Source organism: Octopus bimaculoides, chromosome 19, assembly GCF_046866305.1.
Source record: "Octopus bimaculoides isolate indiv1 chromosome 19, ASM4686630v1, whole genome shotgun sequence".
In the NCBI taxonomy this organism is placed as follows: Eukaryota; Metazoa; Mollusca; class Cephalopoda; order Octopoda; family Octopodidae; genus Octopus; species Octopus bimaculoides.
The window spans coordinates 54,909,558-54,930,455 of record NC_142946.1 but is presented as its reverse complement, the minus strand read 5'-3'; the positions used below and the strand labels follow the sequence as shown (position 1 = coordinate 54,930,455).

Sequence of the window (20,898 nt, the reverse complement as noted above, 5' to 3'; positions counted from 1 at the left end):
TGCTGGTTTCCTCTTTCTTTCTTTTGTCTTTTCTTTACTTGTTTCAGTTGTTAGACTGTGGCCATACTGCAGCCCTGCCTTGAAGAATTTTTAGTTGAATGAATCAACCCCAGGATTTAATTATTTTTTTAAAACCTGGTACTTCTTTTACCAAATTGCTAAGTTATGAGGACGTAAACACACCAGTACTGGTTGTCAAGTGGTACTGGGAGACAAATACAAGGACAAACACACACACATAGATATACATATATATATATATCATCATCGTTGTTGTCGTTTAATGTCTGCTTTCCATGCTGGTATGGGTTGGATGGTTTGACTGAGGGCTGGTAATCCAGAAGGCTGCATCAGGCTCCAATCTGATCTGGCAAAGTTTCTAGAGTTGGATGCCCTTCCTAACACCAACCACTCCGAGAGTGTAGTGGGTGCTTTTTATGTGCCACTGACACGGGGGCCAGTCAGGTGGTACTGACATTGACCATTCTTGAATGGTGCTTTTTATGTGCCCCCAGCACAGGCAGCACTGGCAACGACCATGCTCTAGTGGTGCTTTTTACGTGCCACCAGCATGGGACCAGTCAGCCGGCACTGGCATCGACCACACTCGAATGATGCTTTTTACATGCTACCAGCACGGGAGCCAGTCAGGCAACACTGGCAACGATCATGCTCAAATGATGCTTTTTACGTGCCACTGGCACAGGTACCAATCTGGCAGGACTGTCATCTGCCACGATAACGACTACACTTGCCTCAACAGGTCATTTGTTGACAAGGTAATCTGCAAGAGGGTGTCATAAAATCAGTCTTTCTGTTCGTCAGGTAGCCCCGGCTGAAGGGCATAGGCCAAGATAATGGTTGTTAATCCATGTTGCAGCACTAATCTAATCTTAAGTATTCTATCACAGACTCTGACTACCTCGATTACCTTATCAACCCATTTCTCTGCAAGAAGTATACCCACGCCCCTGACCCTGTCAGTGTTCCCTGCCCAGAAAATTTTATACCTATGTTCTTTGCCTGTGAGGAACCTAGCGGAACCTGCTCTCCACCTTACTTCTTGGATGCAGCACAAATCTATACGTCTCTGTTCAAGCATCTCAACAATCTCACCAGACCTACCTTTCCGTGTGCCAACATTAAGTGTGCCAAACCTGAGGGTGAGAGAGGTGTGGGTCCATGAGACCCTGGGATGGGGGACAGCAGCATCATGTACCTGAAAAGGAAACTTGCATTTAGCATATATATATAGCAGGTTTCTTTCAGTCTCCATCTACAAAATCCACTCACAAGGCTTTGATCAGCTTGAGACTCTAGAAGATACTTGCCCAAGGTGTCATGCAGTGAGACTGAACCTGGAACCATGTGATTGGGCAGTAAACTTCTTACTACACAACCATGTCTGCACCTATAAATGTCTTCATCAATCTCTGCTCTTGTCAAAGGTATCATCGCTGTAAATAAACTGTAGCCTTCTGTTGGATGTAGGATAGGCTGCCCTACCCCTGCCTTTTCAAGATTTCAACGACAAAATGTTGCTTCTACTTGGAACCCATTCTTTGCATGCATTGAAGTAAAAGACAGGAAGAAAAGTTATTATATAGGAAAATTTACTTTATGAACACGTGCAATTTGAACCACCAGTGTCAATAAATAAGTCCTCATTTGCATACTTTTGGTACACCCCTTGTGTGTGTGTGTAATGTAATACGCACACACACACACACACACACACACACACACACATACGAAGGAAAATGAGTCTTGTCAAACTGTCTCACCCATGCTAGCATGGAAAGCAGGGAAAATAATGATAATAATATCTATCTATCTGTCTGTCTGTCAAATGTATGGTACAGTGTAATGTGTGTGTGTGTGTGTGTGTGTGTGTGTGTGTGTGTGTGTGTGTTTGTATGCACTTTGGTCTAGACATCATGTTTTGATTGTAAATGAGCATCATCATTGCAGGCAAAGTTGTTTGTTTCCAGTCTTCCATGAAAAACTTGTCTAGGAAAGTATTAACTTGCTTGGAAACAGGCGAGGGTTGGCAACTGGAAGGGCATCTGTCTATTAAATGATCATGCTGATGATTGATGTATATATATATATATATATATATATATATATATATATATATATATATAAATGTATCTCTCTTGCTCTCCCTCTCTACACACACACATATATATATATATATATTTATACGTATTATGTGTGTGTGTATGTGTATATTACATTATATGATATACTTACAAATGTGTGTGTGTGTGTGTGTGAATGAGAGAGAGTTTGAAATGATATATGAAGTACATTGAGCTGTGATATCACTGAAGACTTTGTTTCTGTATCGTGTGCCAAGAAAAAACCAGCCTGATGCAACCCACCCACGCATAAAGTATTGACTATCGTAGAACACAAATGCAAGAGGCATTGCATGTGGTACAACATGCAATGGCTCCAACTAGAATCTGAAAATAAGCCTCAGATTTTATTTGCCAAGTGCTTCTGCCTGTACACAGAGAAATACAAACATCTATGCAAACGCATACATGTACATAATATGTGCAATGAAATAGATAATTATTTAAAGTTGTTTCAGTTATTAAATCTATATCTATATCTGTGTGTGTATATATATATATATATATATATATATATATATATATATATATCTTCTTTTACATGTTTCAGTCATTTGTTGACTGTGGCACTGCCTTTAAGGATTTTAGTTGAACTAATTGACCCCAGGACTTATTTTTTAAGCTTAGTTCTTATTCCGTCTGTCTCTTTTGCTGAACTGCTAAGTTAGTCAGACATAAATACACCAATACCAGTTGTCAAGCAGTGATGATGGGGTGGGACAAACACAGACACAAAAGCACACACTTATAGACATAGACATATACATACATATATGCTGGGCTTCTATTAGATTCTGTCTACCACTCACAAAGCCTTGGTTGGCCCAGGGCTATAGTAGAAGACGCTTGCCTAAGGTGCCACGCAGAACCATGTAAGTGAGAAGCAAGCTTCTTACTGCTCAGCCATATATATATATATATATATATATATATATACTCTGTAATCTAATGTGTAATGATGTATACAAAGGTATATTTAAGGTCATTAAAACTCACACGTAAAGTCAATCTAGGAAATTTTGTTGTATATATTTCACTTCAAGATTTAAATTTTTTGTTTTTTTTTTCTTAGGGATATTTCGCTTGTCAGGTGGTTTCTTTGTTAGTTAAATCATGTTAACTTCTCGATTTTCTGACATCGATCAGTTTTTCTAGGTGTTGAGTATTATTTCATAAACAATATTCAAATGAAGTTTATATTTTATGTATGGTGTGGCTGCGAGGTACTACTTGGTTGTGTGGTTAAGAAGTTTGCTTCCCAATCACATGGTTATGGGTTCAGTCCCACTGCATAGATATATACATGTACATACAAATGTCAAATGTCTTCTAATATAGCCTTGGGTTGACCAAAGCCTAATGAGTAGATTTGGTTGATGGAAACTGAAAGAAACCTGTTTGTGTGTGTGTGTGTGTGAGGGTGTATGTATTTCCTTATCTTGACATTGAGTGACAGTTGTAAATGTGTGTCACTATCATACAAGCAGTGGCATTCATTTGCGATATTCTATGCCAGTGTGTCTGGTTATACAGAAGTATTACCTTGTTTGGATATGGGTAAGGGTTGGCTACAGGAAAAGCATCCAGATGTACAAAATCTACCTCAATGAACTCCAGCTGGTTATGCAAGCATGAAAAAGTGGACATTAAGTAATTATGACGCTGATAACTGATAAACGTTAAAAAAAAAAGGGATCTCTTATCTTAACCTTTAGAAATTGATGAAATATGTTTAAGTGAATGTCTATTTTATTCCATTTAAGAAAAAATGTAGAAAGAAAATGTTTTTCAGTCATCTGATATTTCTTTCTGCTTCTTCTCTGTTTCCAGACTGCCATTAAAGAAGGTTATTTGATGAAACATACTAGCACTTTTCAGGTAAATTTACTTGTATTTTTCTCACATTCACATTTCGTTTCCTTAAACCTCTTTTTCTTTTTTTTTCCACTGCTTTTACTGATTCCAATGACTCTCTTTTGCCATCCAATTCCATTATTATGAATTTGAATTGGGAGATTGAGTCATAGTGAATCTTTCATTAGCTGACTACACAACCATGGACACCAACCCTGTGGATGTGTTGCAGTTGCTCTCTTGATAAAACTTAGTGATCCTGACTATTGATCTTCTAGGATTTCTCCACTCAGCATCAATGTAAGAAGCACTATTGGATCAGTTGAGTTCTTCCACTACCTCTTCACAATCACCATGCTGCATTCCCATGACTTTGCCATGTACCTAGTAGGGTGGCTGAACAGGTGCTTTACCTTGCCAAAGGGCAGCCTGTAACTATGCAGTGCCTAGTTGTCAGTCTGTGAGGTATTTTCAAAATACCCAGACACCCATCTTAAATCTCTACTAAATGTTTCAAAGCACCAAATTGGCAGTGTTGTTAGTGTTGGATGGAACACCTCATCACATTTTCTCCTGGTTCTCTGCACAGACCCCACTGAAGTCAGCTTTGCCTTTCATTCTTTAGGGGGTGATTAAAAAAAAAGGGGCCAGTCTTGGCTGGTGGATTGTTAAAATTGTTAGAGCATCAAATGGGATGTCTTGTAGTAATTTGTTGGTGTCTGTCTTGGCTCTTTGCATTCTGAGTTCAAATTCTGTCCCCAAACATTGAAAAATGGTGATACTTTTCTTTAAGAGTTGTAAATGGCAGATAGTATCAGCAAAAAAAAAAAGACCCAATGGAAACAGTTTCCTTGGTTCAGTTGGAAGATTGACTGCCTCCACCACCACCACTGCCGTCACCACTGCTGTCACCGCCAAAACCACTGTCACTGCCAAAATTACTGTCACCACCTCCACCACCAGCACTAAATGTTTAACTATTATCAGAACAGTTATGAAATATTTAAGATGCTTTGTCAATGTCAAATTTATATTTAGAATGTTTCTTTTTATTGTGGGATTTCTTAAGACTAGTTTGATAGATTGAGTCATAATCGGTGATATCGTGGTTGAATGAACTCTCAAATACATTAGTTCTTTCTTGTTCTATCAACCGTTGAGTGTTGAAAAGTTGTCGCCAACAAGGTCTGTATTTTCAGTGTCAAACAATTAGACCATACACACCATGTGATAATACATACATACAGATATAGGTGCAAGCATGGCTGTGTGGTAAGAAGTTTGTTTCCCAACCACAAGGTTTCAGGTTCAGTCCCACTGCATGGCTACTTGGGCAAATGTCTTCTACTATAACCTTGGGTTGACTGAAGCCTTGTGAGTGGATTTGGTAGACAGAAACTGAAAGAAGCTTGTCGTATATATATATGTTTGTGTCTGTGTTAGTCTCCTCATCACTTCTTGATAACCAGAATTAGTGTGTTTATGTACCTGTAACTTAGCAGTTCGACAAAAGAGACTGATAGAATAGGTACTAGACTTAAGAAATAAGTTCTGGGGTTGATTTGTTTGACCAAAAAATCCATTAAGGCACTGCTCCAGCTTGGCCACAGTCAGATGACTGAAACATGTAAAAGAATAAAAGAATAAAAGCATACCTACACACATACATCATAAGCACAAGTGTGACTGTCTGGTAAGAAGCTTGCTTCCCAGACACAGGTTTCTGGGTTCAATCCCACTGCATGGCACTGTGGGCAAGTGTCTTCTATTATATCTTCAGGCTGTTAGAACAACCTATACTGCAGTAGTTACCATCAGAAAAACTCTCATATTGGCTTTTGGGAGATGAATTAAGTTACTGTAATTTGAACACAGTTCTCTCTCTCTCTCATTCACACACACACACACACACACACACACACACTCACTCTCCCCTCACTCACTCACTCACTCACTCTCACTCAGTCACTCTCTCTCTCTCTCTCTCTCTCTCTCTCTCTCACACACACACACACACAGAGGCTATGGTTGTTATATACTGCTAAAGTAATTGGTTGACCCTGCTGCTGCTGCTGATTGTGTTTGTGTGTGTGTGAACTGTGGCTAGAATTATACCTCCATGTTTCGCACAGCTTGCTTGCACTCCATAAACAGGTGTCCTATAGTGAGAATGTTTACCTCACCTTTGCTTAATGAGTTAAAACCACCATTGTTATGACTAGGATGTGAAGCAGTTTCTTGGGTTGTAGTGGAGGGTTATACAACATAACAATATGACCCACACATGTAAGGGTTGGTGTGAGAGTCTCGGCTCTTTTGAAACTCTAGATCTGTGGTATTATGACCTACTACTACTACTACTACTACTACTACTACCACCACCCTTGTTGCCACCCCACCCCCACACCACTGCCGGCTCCACCAGCACCACCACCGCTGTACATAGCTATTTTAACTATGAACCTTGTTGTTTGTATGCTAACTCTTTCGCTACTCAATGAACTGTTCACACCTTAGAGTTTAACAATGGTGGTTTTTATCTTGTTAAGCAAAGGTAAGATAAAAATTCTCACTATAGGACAAGAAATATATTCACATGGTGCAAACAGGACATTTTTAGACAGGAAGTTCTTTTTAAAGTGAGGCTAAACTTTGGTTCTTGCACATAGAAGTGCTTAGTTCCTACCTGTCAGTCTCAAACAACTCTATTTCAATTGCAGTTATGTGTGGCTCAAAACTCAGTGACAGTTGCAATTACTTTCAGTATAAGATTTTAAGAGTTAATTTTCTTCCATGAAGCTAACTTTCTTTAGAATTATTTTTGGTTGCATTATTTACATTATTTACATTATTTACATTGCACTCTTTCTGTTGCAGGGTTATCGACGGAAATATTTTAAATTAAAAGGACGTAAATTGTACTATGCAAAAGATACAAAGGTATGTGATTAATGCATTTCAGTTTTTTCTTCCTTAAATGTTTTCCGAAACCTATAGCAATGAACCCATGCAGTCAACAGAACTGAATATAACAAACTTATAGCAGTGAATTGTAGGATCATTAAAAAGTCAGATAGAATACCTTGCAGCAGTTGTTCAGGCTTTCTGTGTTCAAATCTCACTGAGGTTGACTTTGCTAAAGGTGTAGGCATGGTTGTGTAGTTAAGTACTTCGCTTTCTTTGCAATCATGAGGTCTTGGGTTCAGTCCTACTATGCAGCTCCTTGGGTATATGTTTTCCTACGGCTGCCTTGGTTTGACCAAAGCCTAGTGAGTGAGTTTGGTAGGTGGAAACTGAAAAAATAGTTCTCTGGCTGGAGTTCTTCATTCTTAATTGAAAACGGGTTAGGGTTGTATGAAAACATCCTACACTTTATGCAATGACATCTGGTGTCCTGCAAGGATCTGTCCTTGGTCCTCTGTTGTTTATTGTATACATTAATGAAATAGATGCCAGATTGAAACATGTTACTGTGTTGATATATGCAGATGACTTTAAAGTGTATCTTGAGATAAAGAAGGGATCCGATACACTTTAGAGCTTTCCTGCAATCTATCCCAGACACAATGCAGCAGTGGATTACTGACTGGCAGCTCAAGCTGACTGGACAAATGTACCACTGTACATTTTGGTACAAAAAGCCTTGTATTTTCCTACTTGCACCACAAGACTAACCTTAATCAATCTGCTGGTGAACATGACTGAGGCATTATTGTTGACAATGATCTGTTGAACGAACCGCATTTCTGAAATTGTCAAAATGGCCAAAGGTGTCCTTGCATTATTTAGTAAGACCTTTGCCAGCTGCTCACTAGCTATTTAAAGCTATACATGGCTATAGTTTGTCCACACTTATAGTTTACATCTCCAGTTTGGAATGCCCATCTTATGCAGAATATTGATCTGATGGAAGCTGTTCAGAAACATGCAGATGAATATCTTCCGTCTGTCTTTTACTATATTTTGAATGTATTGATTCAACACCTCTCTTACTTGTAGACATATCTGTCCCCTTTTCAACAACCTTTGCCCTTTTTACAAGTTCAACACCTCTCTTACTTGTAGACATATCTGTCCCCTTTTCAACAACTTCTGCCCTTTTTACAAGTTCAACACCTCTCTTACTTGTAGACATATCTGTCCCCTTTTCAACAACTTCTGCCCTTTTTACAAGTTCAACACCTCTCTTACTTGTAGACATATCTGTCCCCTTTTCAACAACTTCTGCCCTTTTTACAAGTTCAACACCTCTCTTACTTGTAGACATATCTGTCCCCTTTTCAACAACTTCTGCCCTTTTTACAAGTTCAACACCTCTCTTACTTGTAGACATATCTGTCCCCTTTTCAACAACTTCTGCCCTTTTTACAAGTTCAACACCTCTCTTACTTGTAGACATATCTGTCCCCTTTTCAACAACTTCTGCCCTTTTTACAAGTTCAACACCTCTCTTACTTGTAGACATATCTGTCCCCTTTTCAACAACTTCTGCCCTTTTTACAAGTTCAACACCTCTCTTACTTGTAGACATATCTGTCCCCTTTTCAACAACTTCTGCCCTTTTTACAAGTTCAACACCTCTCTTACTTGTAGACATATCTGTCCCCTTTTCAACAACTTCTGCCCTTTTTACAAGTTCAACACCTCTCTTACTTGTAGACATATCTGTCCCCTTTTCAACAACTTCTGCCCTTTTTACAAGTTCAACACCTCTCTTACTTGTAGACATATCTGTCCCCTTTTCAACAACTTCTGCCCTTTTTACAAGTTCAACACCTCTCTTACTTGTAGACATATCTGTCCCCTTTTCAACAACTTCTGCCCTTTTTACAAGTTCAACACCTCTCTTACTTGTAGACATATCTGTCCCCTTTTCAACAACTTCTGCCCTTTTTACAAGTTCAACACCTCTCTTACTTGTAGACATATCTGTCCCCTTTTCAACAACTTCTGCCCTTTTTACAAGTTCAACACCTCTCTTACTTGTAGACATATCTGTCCCCTTTTCAACAACTTCTGCCCTTTTTACAAGTTCAACACCTCTCTTACTTGTAGACATATCTGTCCCCTTTTCAACAACTTCTGCCCTTTTTACAAGTTCAACACCTCTCTTACTTGTAGACATATCTGTCCCCTTTTCAACAACTTCTGCCCTTTTTACAAGTTCAACACCTCTCTTACTTGTAGACATATCTGTCCCCTTTTCAACAACTTCTGCCCTTTTTACAAGTTCAACACCTCTCTTACTTGTAGACATATCTGTCCCCTTTTCAACAACTTCTGCCCTTTTTACAAGTTCAACACCTCTCTTACTTGTAGACATATCTGTCCCCTTTTCAACAACTTCTGCCCTTTTTACAAGTTCAACACCTCTCTTACTTGTAGACATATCTGTCCCCTTTTCAACAACTTCTGCCCTTTTTACAAGTTCAACACCTCTCTTACTTGTAGACATATCTGTCCCCTTTTCAACAACTTCTGCCCTTTTTACAAGTTCAACACCTCTCTTACTTGTAGACATATCTGTCCCCTTTTCAACAACTTCTGCCCTTTTTACAAGTTCAACACCTCTCTTACTTGTAGACATATCTGTCCCCTTTTCAACAACTTCTGCCCTTTTTACAAGTTCAACACCTCTCTTACTTGTAGACATATCTGTCCCCTTTTCAACAACTTCTGCCCTTTTTACAAGTTCAACACCTCTCTTACTTGTAGACATATCTGTCCCCTTTTCAACAACTTCTGCCCTTTTTACAAGTTCAACACCTCTCTTACTTGTAGACATATCTGTCCCCTTTTCAACAACTTCTGCCCTTTTTACAAGTTCAACACCTCTCTTACTTGTAGACATATCTGTCCCCTTTTCAACAACTTCTGCCCTTTTTACAAGTTCAACACCTCTCTTACTTGTAGACATATCTGTCCCCTTTTCAACAACTTCTGCCCTTTTTACAAGTTCAACACCTCTCTTACTTGTAGACATATCTGTCCCCTTTTCAACAACTTCTGCCCTTTTTACAAGTTCAACACCTCTCTTACTTGTAGACATATCTGTCCCCTTTTCAACAACTTCTGCCCTTTTTACAAGTTCAACACCTCTCTTACTTGTAGACATATCTGTCCCCTTTTCAACAACTTCTGCCCTTTTTACAAGTTCAACACCTCTCTTACTTTTGTAGACATAAAATCAAAGAGCAGCACAGCACAACACCATTGACTTTCTGAAACATTTTTCACACTCAGAATTTTTGAATTATGGAATAAATTACCTGAGTCACTTGATACCTGTCAAGACACTATTCTTCAAAAATTCTATGCTTCTTGAAATTTACCAACACTACTACTGATGTGCTAATGCATCCTTTCTTCTTTATGGCTCTTTTCATGATTCCTTTTCTGTCTTCTTGTGTTTTATTCTGTGTACTGTGCCACGTACTTCTAGCTTTCATTGCTGTCTTTCTTTACTTAAGGTCTCTTTGTAGATACCATGTTGGCTCACAACTGATGGATTGTGATTGCAACCTTTCTGGTTGATTTCTGGTTCACATTCAATTATAATCCAGTCAAGATTACAGACATTCTTTTCCAATTATGTTCTCTCACATCAGGTAGATAATTCAGCCAAATGAGATATTAACATCAATTAGACAGAGTAGAATAGAACTGATCAGGGTAATATGGTACCAGTTTATATTCTATCATTGGCATTGGATTATCTCCATAGACAAGAGATTTAATGTTTACTGGCTTATATCATCATCATCATCATCATTTAATGTACACCTTTCCATGCTTGCATGGATTGTATGGAATTTGTTGAGGTGGATTTTCTATGGCCTGATGCCCTTACTATCACTAATCCTCTCCTTGTTTCCAAGTAAGGACATGTCTCAAAAGATTGGAAATGAAGGATACCACTTTCATGACAGCGACACTTGCTTACAACTATCATGTGATGTCAAGGAAAGGAGATGCTATATGTCCGCGTGTGCTTGTACGTACACACACACACACACACACACACACGTACAGAGGCTTCTTTCAGTTTCCATCTACCAAATCTACTCAAAAGGCTTTGGTTAGCCCATGACTATAGTAGAAGATACTTGCCCAAGGTTCTATCCGGCCACATCAATGTAAAAGAATTAAAAAAAAAAAATTAAAACAAAACATCAAAATACAATGAGTCAATGAATAATTCTTTTGGCTTTTTTATATATTCTCTTAATACAAAATATTAATTATAGTTTTCTTGACTTTCAGAGTGTAGCATGTCCCATTTTGTAAAATCATTTTTTCAATGTCTCCTGAATGACAGTCATGGTTGGTTAGGGAAAGAAGATAGGATGTCATTTAAAATGTACTTCCAAAACTTAACAGATTTAATCTCTTTAGATACAAAAGGGTTATTGTTTGTGAAATATATATTCTGTTTTAAGGTATTTCAATCTGGTAACTGTATCATCAATAAAACCAAGCTTTAGCATTGAATTTGCCTCTCTGATGTATGTAAATGTGTGTGTGTGGTAAATTTATCTTTATGTGTGTGTGTGTGTGTATGTATACGCTTATGAATTTGCTTTGCAAGATTCCTGATGTGAAATCATGTGTTAAAACAGATATTCTTATATTTCAGGACGGTCATTTTTTTTTTCTTGCCAAATATACACGCACACTATATATCCATTCTTCACTCATTTATTCATCATCATCATCTCTTATTTTATCTTATGTCCATTGTCTGGAAATCTTTCATCATAGACTAAACAGAACAGGAGGATACACATGGCTGGAAGAGTTGTTGATGAGGTCACAGATGTGTGGCAAACGATTCCCAGACAATGGACATAAGATAAAATAAGAACAATAATGAATGAGTGAAGAACGAATATATAATGTGTGTTTATTTGGCAAGGGGAGGGGAAAAAAAGCAACCATCCTGGAATATAACAATATATATATATATATATATATATATGAAAGACAAAAAAGAGTGAAAAAAACTACAGAAGGCTGGTGTTATATAGTTAAAGAATACATTTAAATCGTTACATTAGAAAAATGTTATAAAATTTTGCGTATAGTAACATTGTTTTTGGAGAAATAACCAGTTTCGTATTTTCTTTTCAAATTTCTCAACCTATATCATATCATGTCTTCACTATGTTGTGAAATATGGAGTTCCAGACAGGGGAAGGTATTCAGGGATTTTTTCCGGTATAAGGGAGATAATCAAAAATGTTGGGAATGACTAGTTTTATTAATTTAACATGATTTGGTTTAGAAGGGATAGAATGTTACAAATGGTTAGGTTTTGCTTTATATTTTTTCAATGAGGTGAGTTTCCTTATTCAAAAATGTTAGAAATGGTTAAGTTTTGGCTTATATTTTTCAATGAAGAAGGTTTCCTTATTTAATCTAACTTGTGTTGATGTTCCAATGGCACATTGATAGAATGGAAAGATTACAAATTGTGGTAGCATTTGCTTTGCGCATTTTTCAATATGTTCACTAAAGGGTAGCATTCTGTATTCTGGGAATGCAATCTGCTGTCGATGCAGAGTGTATCTGCGACTGATGATAATCCTGTGGACCCTATGTAGTTTTGGTGGCAGCCCGAGCATCTTATAACATAAATCAGGTTTTCTGAAGCACAAGTAAAGTCAGATTTGATTTTGAATTTTTGTCCCTCTTTGAAATGGAATTCTTATCCTTCTAGAAGGTTTGGGCATGTTGCACAATTTGGTCGACCACATTTTTTCACTTTTGCATCCATTATTTTAGAAAATAATTTTGCCTTTATGAGAATCTTTTTTAGTGATTTCAGTTGTTTGTGGCTTCTAATGTTTTTGTGTATGTGTAAAATTTCCTTTAATTTGGGGTCCTTTTGTAGTATTTGTTGGCCTCAGGCTTGCTTAAGGTACCACACAGTGGGACTGAACCTAAAAGCCATGTTATTGCAATGTGTACTTCTTAATCACAGTCATGCCTGCACAATGGTTAATAAAATTGAGATAGTTTAAACTTTTTAATCTTATGCAATACCACTGATGTGGAAAGAAGAAAAAGAAGTTGGATGCCATCTCTATTTTGTCTTCTGAATTAGCAAAGAGGGTGCATGGCAGCAAATTTTGCTGAAGGGAGAGCCGGTATTTTTTTTTTAATCTCTGAACCCCTGTTTTAGCATGCAAATGTTCAGTTTTTTTTTAAATTGAGAAAATACAATATTGTGTTTTTTTTTATTTTTACGTGTGTGTGTGTGCATGCATGCATATATTTTCATACCAAGAAAGGTCATCTGATGTGACCTTGGTCTTTATTAAATTTTTTTTTCTTGCTTTATATCTATTTTTTCATGCTTGATTAAATGGAATAATTTTTGCTTGGAGAGAATGTTTGTTTACTCTCTCGAGGTCAATTGGAGCAAGCAGAGTTATGTACCTTGCTCAGTAACACCGACTGACTCAAGAAGATTTGAAGTTTCTTTGCAAACGTTGATTTCTGACATTTCCCACACATTTTTCTTCTTCTTCTTCTTCTTTTTTTTTATCTTCTTGCCAAGGTGAGAGTATAGTCAATTTAGTTAATTGTGTCAGCCCAGTATAATACTGTTACATGGTTTATTTACTGCTCCTCATTCTCGAGACAAATAAAAAACTTAAGTTAACCTTGGTGGGATATAAATTTAGAAAGTAAAGGGCTATAACTGAAGAGACTAAAATTAATACCATCTTCTGTTCACTGCTTCTTCCATCCATCCCACTTCTATTTTCCTATCTTTTCCATGTTTCAGTCATTGATCTGCTGTCATGCTGGGGCACCCCCTTGAAAGGTTTAGTCGAGCAAATTGACCCCAGTATATATTTTTCAACCTTGGTACTTATTGTCCTTTTTACCTAACCACTAAGTTGCAGGGACATAAATAAACCAACACCAGTTGTCAAGCGGTGGTAGGAACAAATACAAAGACACCTACACAAATACACGTATGCACACATACACACGTATGCACACATGCATGCATGCTCACATACACATAAAGGATGAACTTCCACACAGTTTCTGTTTACCAAATTTCCAAATAACACATTGGTTGACTTGGGGTTATAGTTGAATACACTTGTCTAAAGTGCCATGCTGTAGGATTGAACTCAAAACCATGTGATTGCAAGGCAAGCTTCTTAACTATATGGCCAGCTTTCATTTCTTAGTGAATATTAACATTTTTCTTGTACTATTTTCTTTTTCTTTCTGTTCCCATATGCAACCTGTAATCACTTATTGTATAACCAAACTAATTTCCGGGAAAGAGTTAACGTTATGAGGAAATGGAGTTGATATACGATGAAGAGAGGGAGACACAGACAGGCGGACATTTATTTCATTAATCTAAAATAGATTGTTGCAGTAAGTACCAGTCATGAATTAAGATTAATTCAGTCAACTTTTGTTGATGGTAAATCCCCCTGTGATTTCTATATGTGTTGAGATCAAGTTACATAGTTACAGCTTCCTCCTCCTCCTCCTCCTCCCCTTAATCTTATGGTATCTATCCTGTCACTATAGTGAGGCTCATCACATCACAAGCGAAATAGGAAGCATTTATGTGGTCACTTTTCATGCTAGAAATAGCAACCAAATCTCAAATCACTTCATATTATCTGTAAAATTGGAAGTTCACATTAGAGAATGTAGTTCTCAGACATAGGATGATCATGGCTGGAATATCTTAGATAATAGGTCTGCTGGGTCAGGACTGACCTAGTGCTAAATAACTGCTGACCTCAGTCAATATTATGTATCCAGTATTTCTTCTCTCTGTTTCTCTCTCTCTCTGGAAAAAATTTATTGTCTAACTTAAAGAGGAATGGTCTACACCAGGTTCGATGCTCATGACAACCCATCTGTTATGATGGTACCCCTATGAGTTGAACTATCATCTTCTGATGAGTTGAGGGCTGACGGCTAGTGGTTCACCCACCTCCACCACTCATGCACTGCTGATTAACCAAGCTATTGTGTCTATAATATAATCATCTTCTTTACATTGAATAAATAGGGAAGTTTCTTTATTCTTGCTTGACCAGTTAAAAATGGCAACCAAATCTCTCTCAGAAGGACATGTTAAATAATGTATTTTAAGATATACTGTGTGGATGAAAGATATGATATGATAGAATTTCTCTGATTGTAGGTGTGCTGAGTCAGAGCCCATGGCAAGGGTGGGGTGGGAGGTCAAACATCAAGAATCTCATGCATTGAACAGATCAAAGTAGTTTTGTAATTTTATCACAAATTTTGCAACTGAGTTTTCAGAGTGACCAGGTATTTAAAGTTACACCTTCATCGACATGCAGAGAGAGAGAGAGGGGGGGAGGGAAGGAGAGAGTTGGAGAGAGCATGCAAACAGTTGTACAAACACATATGCAAATATTTGAGAGTATACACTTTCATACAGATACCCCTACACACCGAACACATTTACACAAAATAGATCAAGTACAATCTTGAAAGAAGAAGCAGAGCAGAGAACACTGGAAGTGAATTTGGGAAGAGGGGTGAAATGGAAGATGGAATCTTGGGAAGTTGGCGTGTATATTGTTACCTCGCCGAGAAGTTATTTCAAGGTTGAAGATGAAGCACTTTATCTTGTGCTTTACAAGTCTCATCTGATCCATAGTGATGGAGAACAACCAGACCTATATTAAAGTGACAGGTTCTAGATTTGTGGACTATCTGGGTATCGTTCCTGGAAATTACCACACAAATAGCAACGTATCCTGCCTACGTACAGTACACAGTAGAATTTGCATGCAGTACAGAGAAAATGCAGTCAAAGTTTTTTGATTACGTTGACAGTGGACTTGGTATGATTTGGAAGATAAGGGGACGAGTATGGTATCAAGGTAAGAGTAAATATATTTTCCCTGATGGATAGCACAAGGGTGAAAGGAACTCCTTCTTGTCTCATCTTAAAGGAAGAGAGAGGTGGTTCAGGTAAGACTGAAATGGTTATGGGATCTGGTTGCAGAAAGCAGAAGTTGTGAAGGATGATGTGCTTATGAAGCCAAGGAAAGCAAGTCTCGGCACTAGGCAGGCAAGTGCATAGCAGGAGTGCAGATGCCCGGCAGATGGCTTGGCTTTAATAGAGGGTAGCATGCACTAGTGACATATTTGCTTTGACTTGATATTAGAGCCGGCAGTTTGGGTGAGGAAAGGAGCAAGTATATTGGTTCATAGAGTAGAGACATGGGTGGTGTGGATAAAAACAGAAATGTGTCGGAAGTTGCTGGAGTTATTAGAGAAAGGGCTGGAGAGCAACTAATTTGCTTAATTGCAGAAGTTGACTCACTTTCTCTCTCTCATTTTCTCTCTTTCTACCTCACTTTCTTTATCTTCCTTTTTCTCTTTCTCCCTCTCATCTCTGATTTTCTTCTTTTCCCTCCCTCTCATTTTCTCCCTCCTTTCCATCCTCTTCTCTACTTCCTCTGATCTCTTTCTCCATTCCTCTTCCTTTTCTCTTCTTCTTCCTCTTTCTTTTCTCTTCCTTTCCCTACTATTTTTATTCTTTATCCCATTTTCAGCCATTCATTCATTTCAATATAATTGTTGTATTATTTCCTATATCATCATCATCATCATCATCATCATCATCATCATCATCATCATCATTATTATTATTATTATTATTGGAGGATTGGCAGAATTGTTAGTGTGTTCGAAACTGAATCCTGCTGAGGTAAACTTTGTTCCAATCAGGTACTGAGATTAATGCCAAATGACTGTCCTTCTACCTTCAGAACTGCGAGCCCTATGCCTAAATTTGAAGCAATTACAAAGTTTGAAAGAATTGTTGGTGCTGGTTACAATGTATCACAGTATTTGTTCAAGTGCCTTGCATTCTGAGTTGAAATCCTGTGAAGGTTAACTTTGCCTTTCATAAAGCCAGAGTTGATAGAATAAAGTGCAAGTCAAGTATAGGGCTCAAGGGTATCAATTGATTCCTTCCTTGCAAATTTGTTGGCCTTGTGCTTAAATTACAAACCATTTATTATTTAAGGTGGCACTGAATCATTAGAATCGCAGAAAAAATGCTATGCTTTGAATTCAAATGCTGCTGATGTCAGCTTTGCTTTTTGCCCTTTTTTTGGTTAGTCTAAGTATTGGTGTCAATGGTATAGACTAATTCTCTTCCCTAAAAAATTACTGGTTTTGTGCTTAAATCAGAAACTATTGTTGTTGTTCTTGCTTATATTTTGGACAGTTTCATGTGCATTTTTATTGCATCGTTAGGTGCATTTCTGTGACCCTGGTGGTGTGGTTTTGCAATGTAGATCTGTGTTAGCATACTACATCAGTGTTACTTTGTTAATGCGTTTGGTGTATTGCTTTTGGTGATATTTTAGTGTTTCTTCCATTGTATAGAGTGTGTTATTGTGTTGAGTGGTTAACATGTTATAAATATGCTGGATAATTGATGTTACAGGTTCCAGGGTCAGATAAGTTATTGTGTATGGTATGTTGTCTGTGTGGTATTAATGAGTTACAGCTGTGTAGAATGGGAGATCGTGTTAGATATTTGTTATGCAGGAGTGTATGCTATGTTGTTTTATTGGGTGGTTATTGTGTAGTGTATGTGTTATGTGCAGATAGTGTGTTATTTGGAAATAGGAATTGAGTGACTTCAGAGGACGTGAGCTGTAACTAGTAGAGCTATTTTAGGAGTTGTGAGTAATGTTGTGAGCCCTGGTATATATTTGTTAATTTTTTTTTATCATACCTTGTACTCCAATTATTATTGCTACTATATTTACTTTCAAGCTCCACATCCTGTTTATTTTGATTTCAAAATCCTTATATTTTGACAGATTGTCTCTATTTCCTTTTGAGCAATATTTTTTTTTGGGGGGGGGTCAGGAAGTATCACGTCTATTAACGAATATTTCCATTCTAGCCCTTGATTATCATATCTGGATGGTTTGCTTTGATCTTCTTCAGATAAGATATGTCTCAGATGATTGTGACTATGTTGTTGTCCTCTGTCCTGTTTCATACATTTTGTACCACTTGTCTGTTGGTATATTGCTCAGTGAACATGGCTGCCGACTTAACGATGACTGTGTATATATCTGGGCTTTGCAAGGACTGTGCAGCCAGAAACATTGTGGTTAACTTTCTCACTGTGCTGGTTGCACTGTCTATACTTGATATTATTTTCAAAGGTAGTGAGCTGGTAGAATTGTTAGCATGCTGGGAAAAATGCTTAGTGGTATTTCATCCGCCTTTATGTTCTGAGTTCAAATTCCACCAAGGTTGACTTTACCTTTCATCCTTTTGGGGTCAATAAAACAAGTACCATTGAGCCCTGGGGTTGATGTAATCGACTTACCCCCTCCCCCCAAATTCGAGCCTTGTGCCTCTAACAAAGGACATTAGCATCTTCTTTCACTGTTTTATTTTTGGAGTTGTTAGTGATTTGATGATAGTTTTATGCAGCTGCAATCAGGCTTTCTGTTTCTGCTTGTAGCACAAAGCTTTTGAACCAGTTTGCTTTCATTTTCAATTACATCTCTGTTGAGCCTCACGGTTTCATCGAGTAGTTTCTCTCTTTACTTCTGCTTCAGTATATTTTGTAATTCTATTTTGATATCTTTTCTTTTCTAGACTTTTTCTCTTTTCCTAAATCTATTATTATTATCATCATGTAGTTAGTTTTCTGTTTGTGCTTTAACATATATATATATATATATATATATATATATATATATATATATATATATATATATACAGAGAGAGAGAGAGAGGGAGAATTTTCTTTTTCGTATTCCCTTATTACACTCATCATCTTACCTTTGCCTTCTTCTCAGGATTATCCTTGAACAAACAAACAAACTTTTATGGTCTCATCATCTTTTTGGAGTTTTACTTTTTTTTTTTCCCTGTTTTTGATTTGCTGTACTGCTTTATTTGATTTTTGCATGGTTGGTTGTGCTGTATTTTTACTTTGGTTTGACTTCTCACTTATTGTATGTGTGGTCATCTCTATTGTGTTGCTTTCTTTCTTGTGGCAAATCTTATGCATTTTGTATGTTGTTGGTTGTTTAATGATGTTTTTATTTGTTTGTAGCAGGTTATTTTTTTAATGTGCAGTTATGTTTAATTTTCAGTGTGTATTCTGTCTATAAGTTTGTCTACTTCTCTTTATGGGATTTTATTATTGTTTACTGCAAATCTCCATACATTCGCCAGTGTGTTTGGTGTAATATAGTTCCTTACCTCTCTCTTCTTTCTCCATAGCTTCTATGTCTCTTTTATAGCACTTTTATGTTTTGGATAAAGTATTGCTGTGTGATATACGAAGAGTATTTCTTTGTAGTTTTCATTGGTTTACTATTCTCTTTTAATTTTCTATATTTTGGAGACTGACATTAAGAGACAGGTGTATATGTTTGGAGCTAAGCTGTTATGCGAATTATTTTGTTGCCATCATTATCATCATCACTGTAATTTGTTGTTGTTGTTATTATGCATCATCATCATCATCATCATTGAGGCGGTGGGCTGGCAGAATCGTTAGCATGCTGATCAAAATGCTAAGTGGCACTTGGTCTGTCTTTACGTTCTGAGTTCAAATGACATTGCCTTTCATCCTTTCAGGGTAGATAAAATAAGTACCAGTTGAACACTGGGATCGATGTAATCAACTTAACCCCTCCCCCAAATTGCTGGCCTTGTGTCAAACTTTGAAATTATTATTATTATCATTATTATTTTTTTTTTCCTTTCCAGTTTGCAATCTTTGATGAGATTGACCTGTCTGACCTAAGTGTTGCTGAATGCAGTACCAAAAACATTAATCATAGTTTCCAGGTAAACAAACATTCTCTCTTCTCTCTACTGTTCTGGTTTATTGACAGGGGATGGTCCCCTTCCATCCACCGGTTCTTGTTCTTGGGGTGAAGTTCAGGTTCAGTCAAAATAATTAACTTAGAGGGTGGTTTGGGGGGTTTGCATCATTAAAATAATCCCCAGTCATACGCTAAGGCTCAGTATATTTAAAGCTGTACACATTTCCATCCTCCACAAAAGAACCTTGGGTTTCATGCCAAGAAAAGAGATAGTCCTCTAGAATGCCATCCCTGCTCATGTCAGCCCTGTAGGTGTTGACTTAGACAAATTCTGGAGAAATGTTTATGGCCCAGAATCTCACTGGTCTGGGAGGACCTGTGAAGAAGGCTATGAATACTGCCCTTTCCTTCAGGCCCAGCCAGTAAGAAAAAAAATAAAGCATTCTGGTTTATGATCAGTCTTAGTGTATTTAGGACTATATTATCCAGTCAACGTCAACATCATCATCATCATCATCATCATCATCATCATCATCACCATCATCATTGTTTGAACAAGCATTTTTTTCATGCTTGCATGGGCCAGACAGAGTTCATTGAGGCAGCTGGATACTCTTCCTGTCGCCAACCCTTACCTCTTTCCAAGTAGGGTTATATCTCCTCATGGCCAGACATGTTTTTTGCAGAATAGAGGAAATGAATGATATTCATTTACAACAATCACATGATGTGGAGACCCCGCACTCCAATGCACACACACCAATCAAATCTATTTGCAAGGTGTTGGTTGGCCTGGGGCTATAGTAGAAAACACTTGCCCAAGGCAACACACGCACGCACGCACGCACGCACACGCACACACACACACACACACACACACACACACACACACACACACACAGAACCATGTAGTTAGAAAATAAATTTCTTACCACACTGCCTTGTCTGCGCCTATGCGAGTGTGAGAAAGTGGATGTTAAATGATAAAGATGAATGAATGAATGAGCGAATGAGAGTGGGCATGAATTAAGTAACAGTCCTAGTACTGGAGT

General features: G+C 37.6%; 1 protein-coding gene across 8 annotated transcripts in view; it reads left to right on the top strand.

The window, feature by feature from the left end:
- The window catches only part of LOC106875416 (diacylglycerol kinase delta), a 173,604-nt gene that overhangs the window by 56,540 nt on the left and 96,166 nt on the right, over nucleotides 1–20,898 (top strand). For 7 of the 8 annotated variants that reach the window (XM_014923541.3, XM_089337787.1, XM_014923542.3 and 4 more), the window contains 3 exons: nucleotides 3,975–4,022; nucleotides 6,876–6,938; nucleotides 19,788–19,868. In XM_014923541.3, the coding sequence (XP_014779027.1) occupies nucleotides 3,975–4,022; nucleotides 6,876–6,938; nucleotides 19,788–19,868 (192 nt within the window). Of the gene's footprint in view, nucleotides 1–3,974; nucleotides 4,023–6,470; nucleotides 6,553–6,875; nucleotides 6,939–19,787; nucleotides 19,869–20,898 lie in introns of those variants that run through there. The other variant, XM_052974684.2, reaches the window with a different exon arrangement.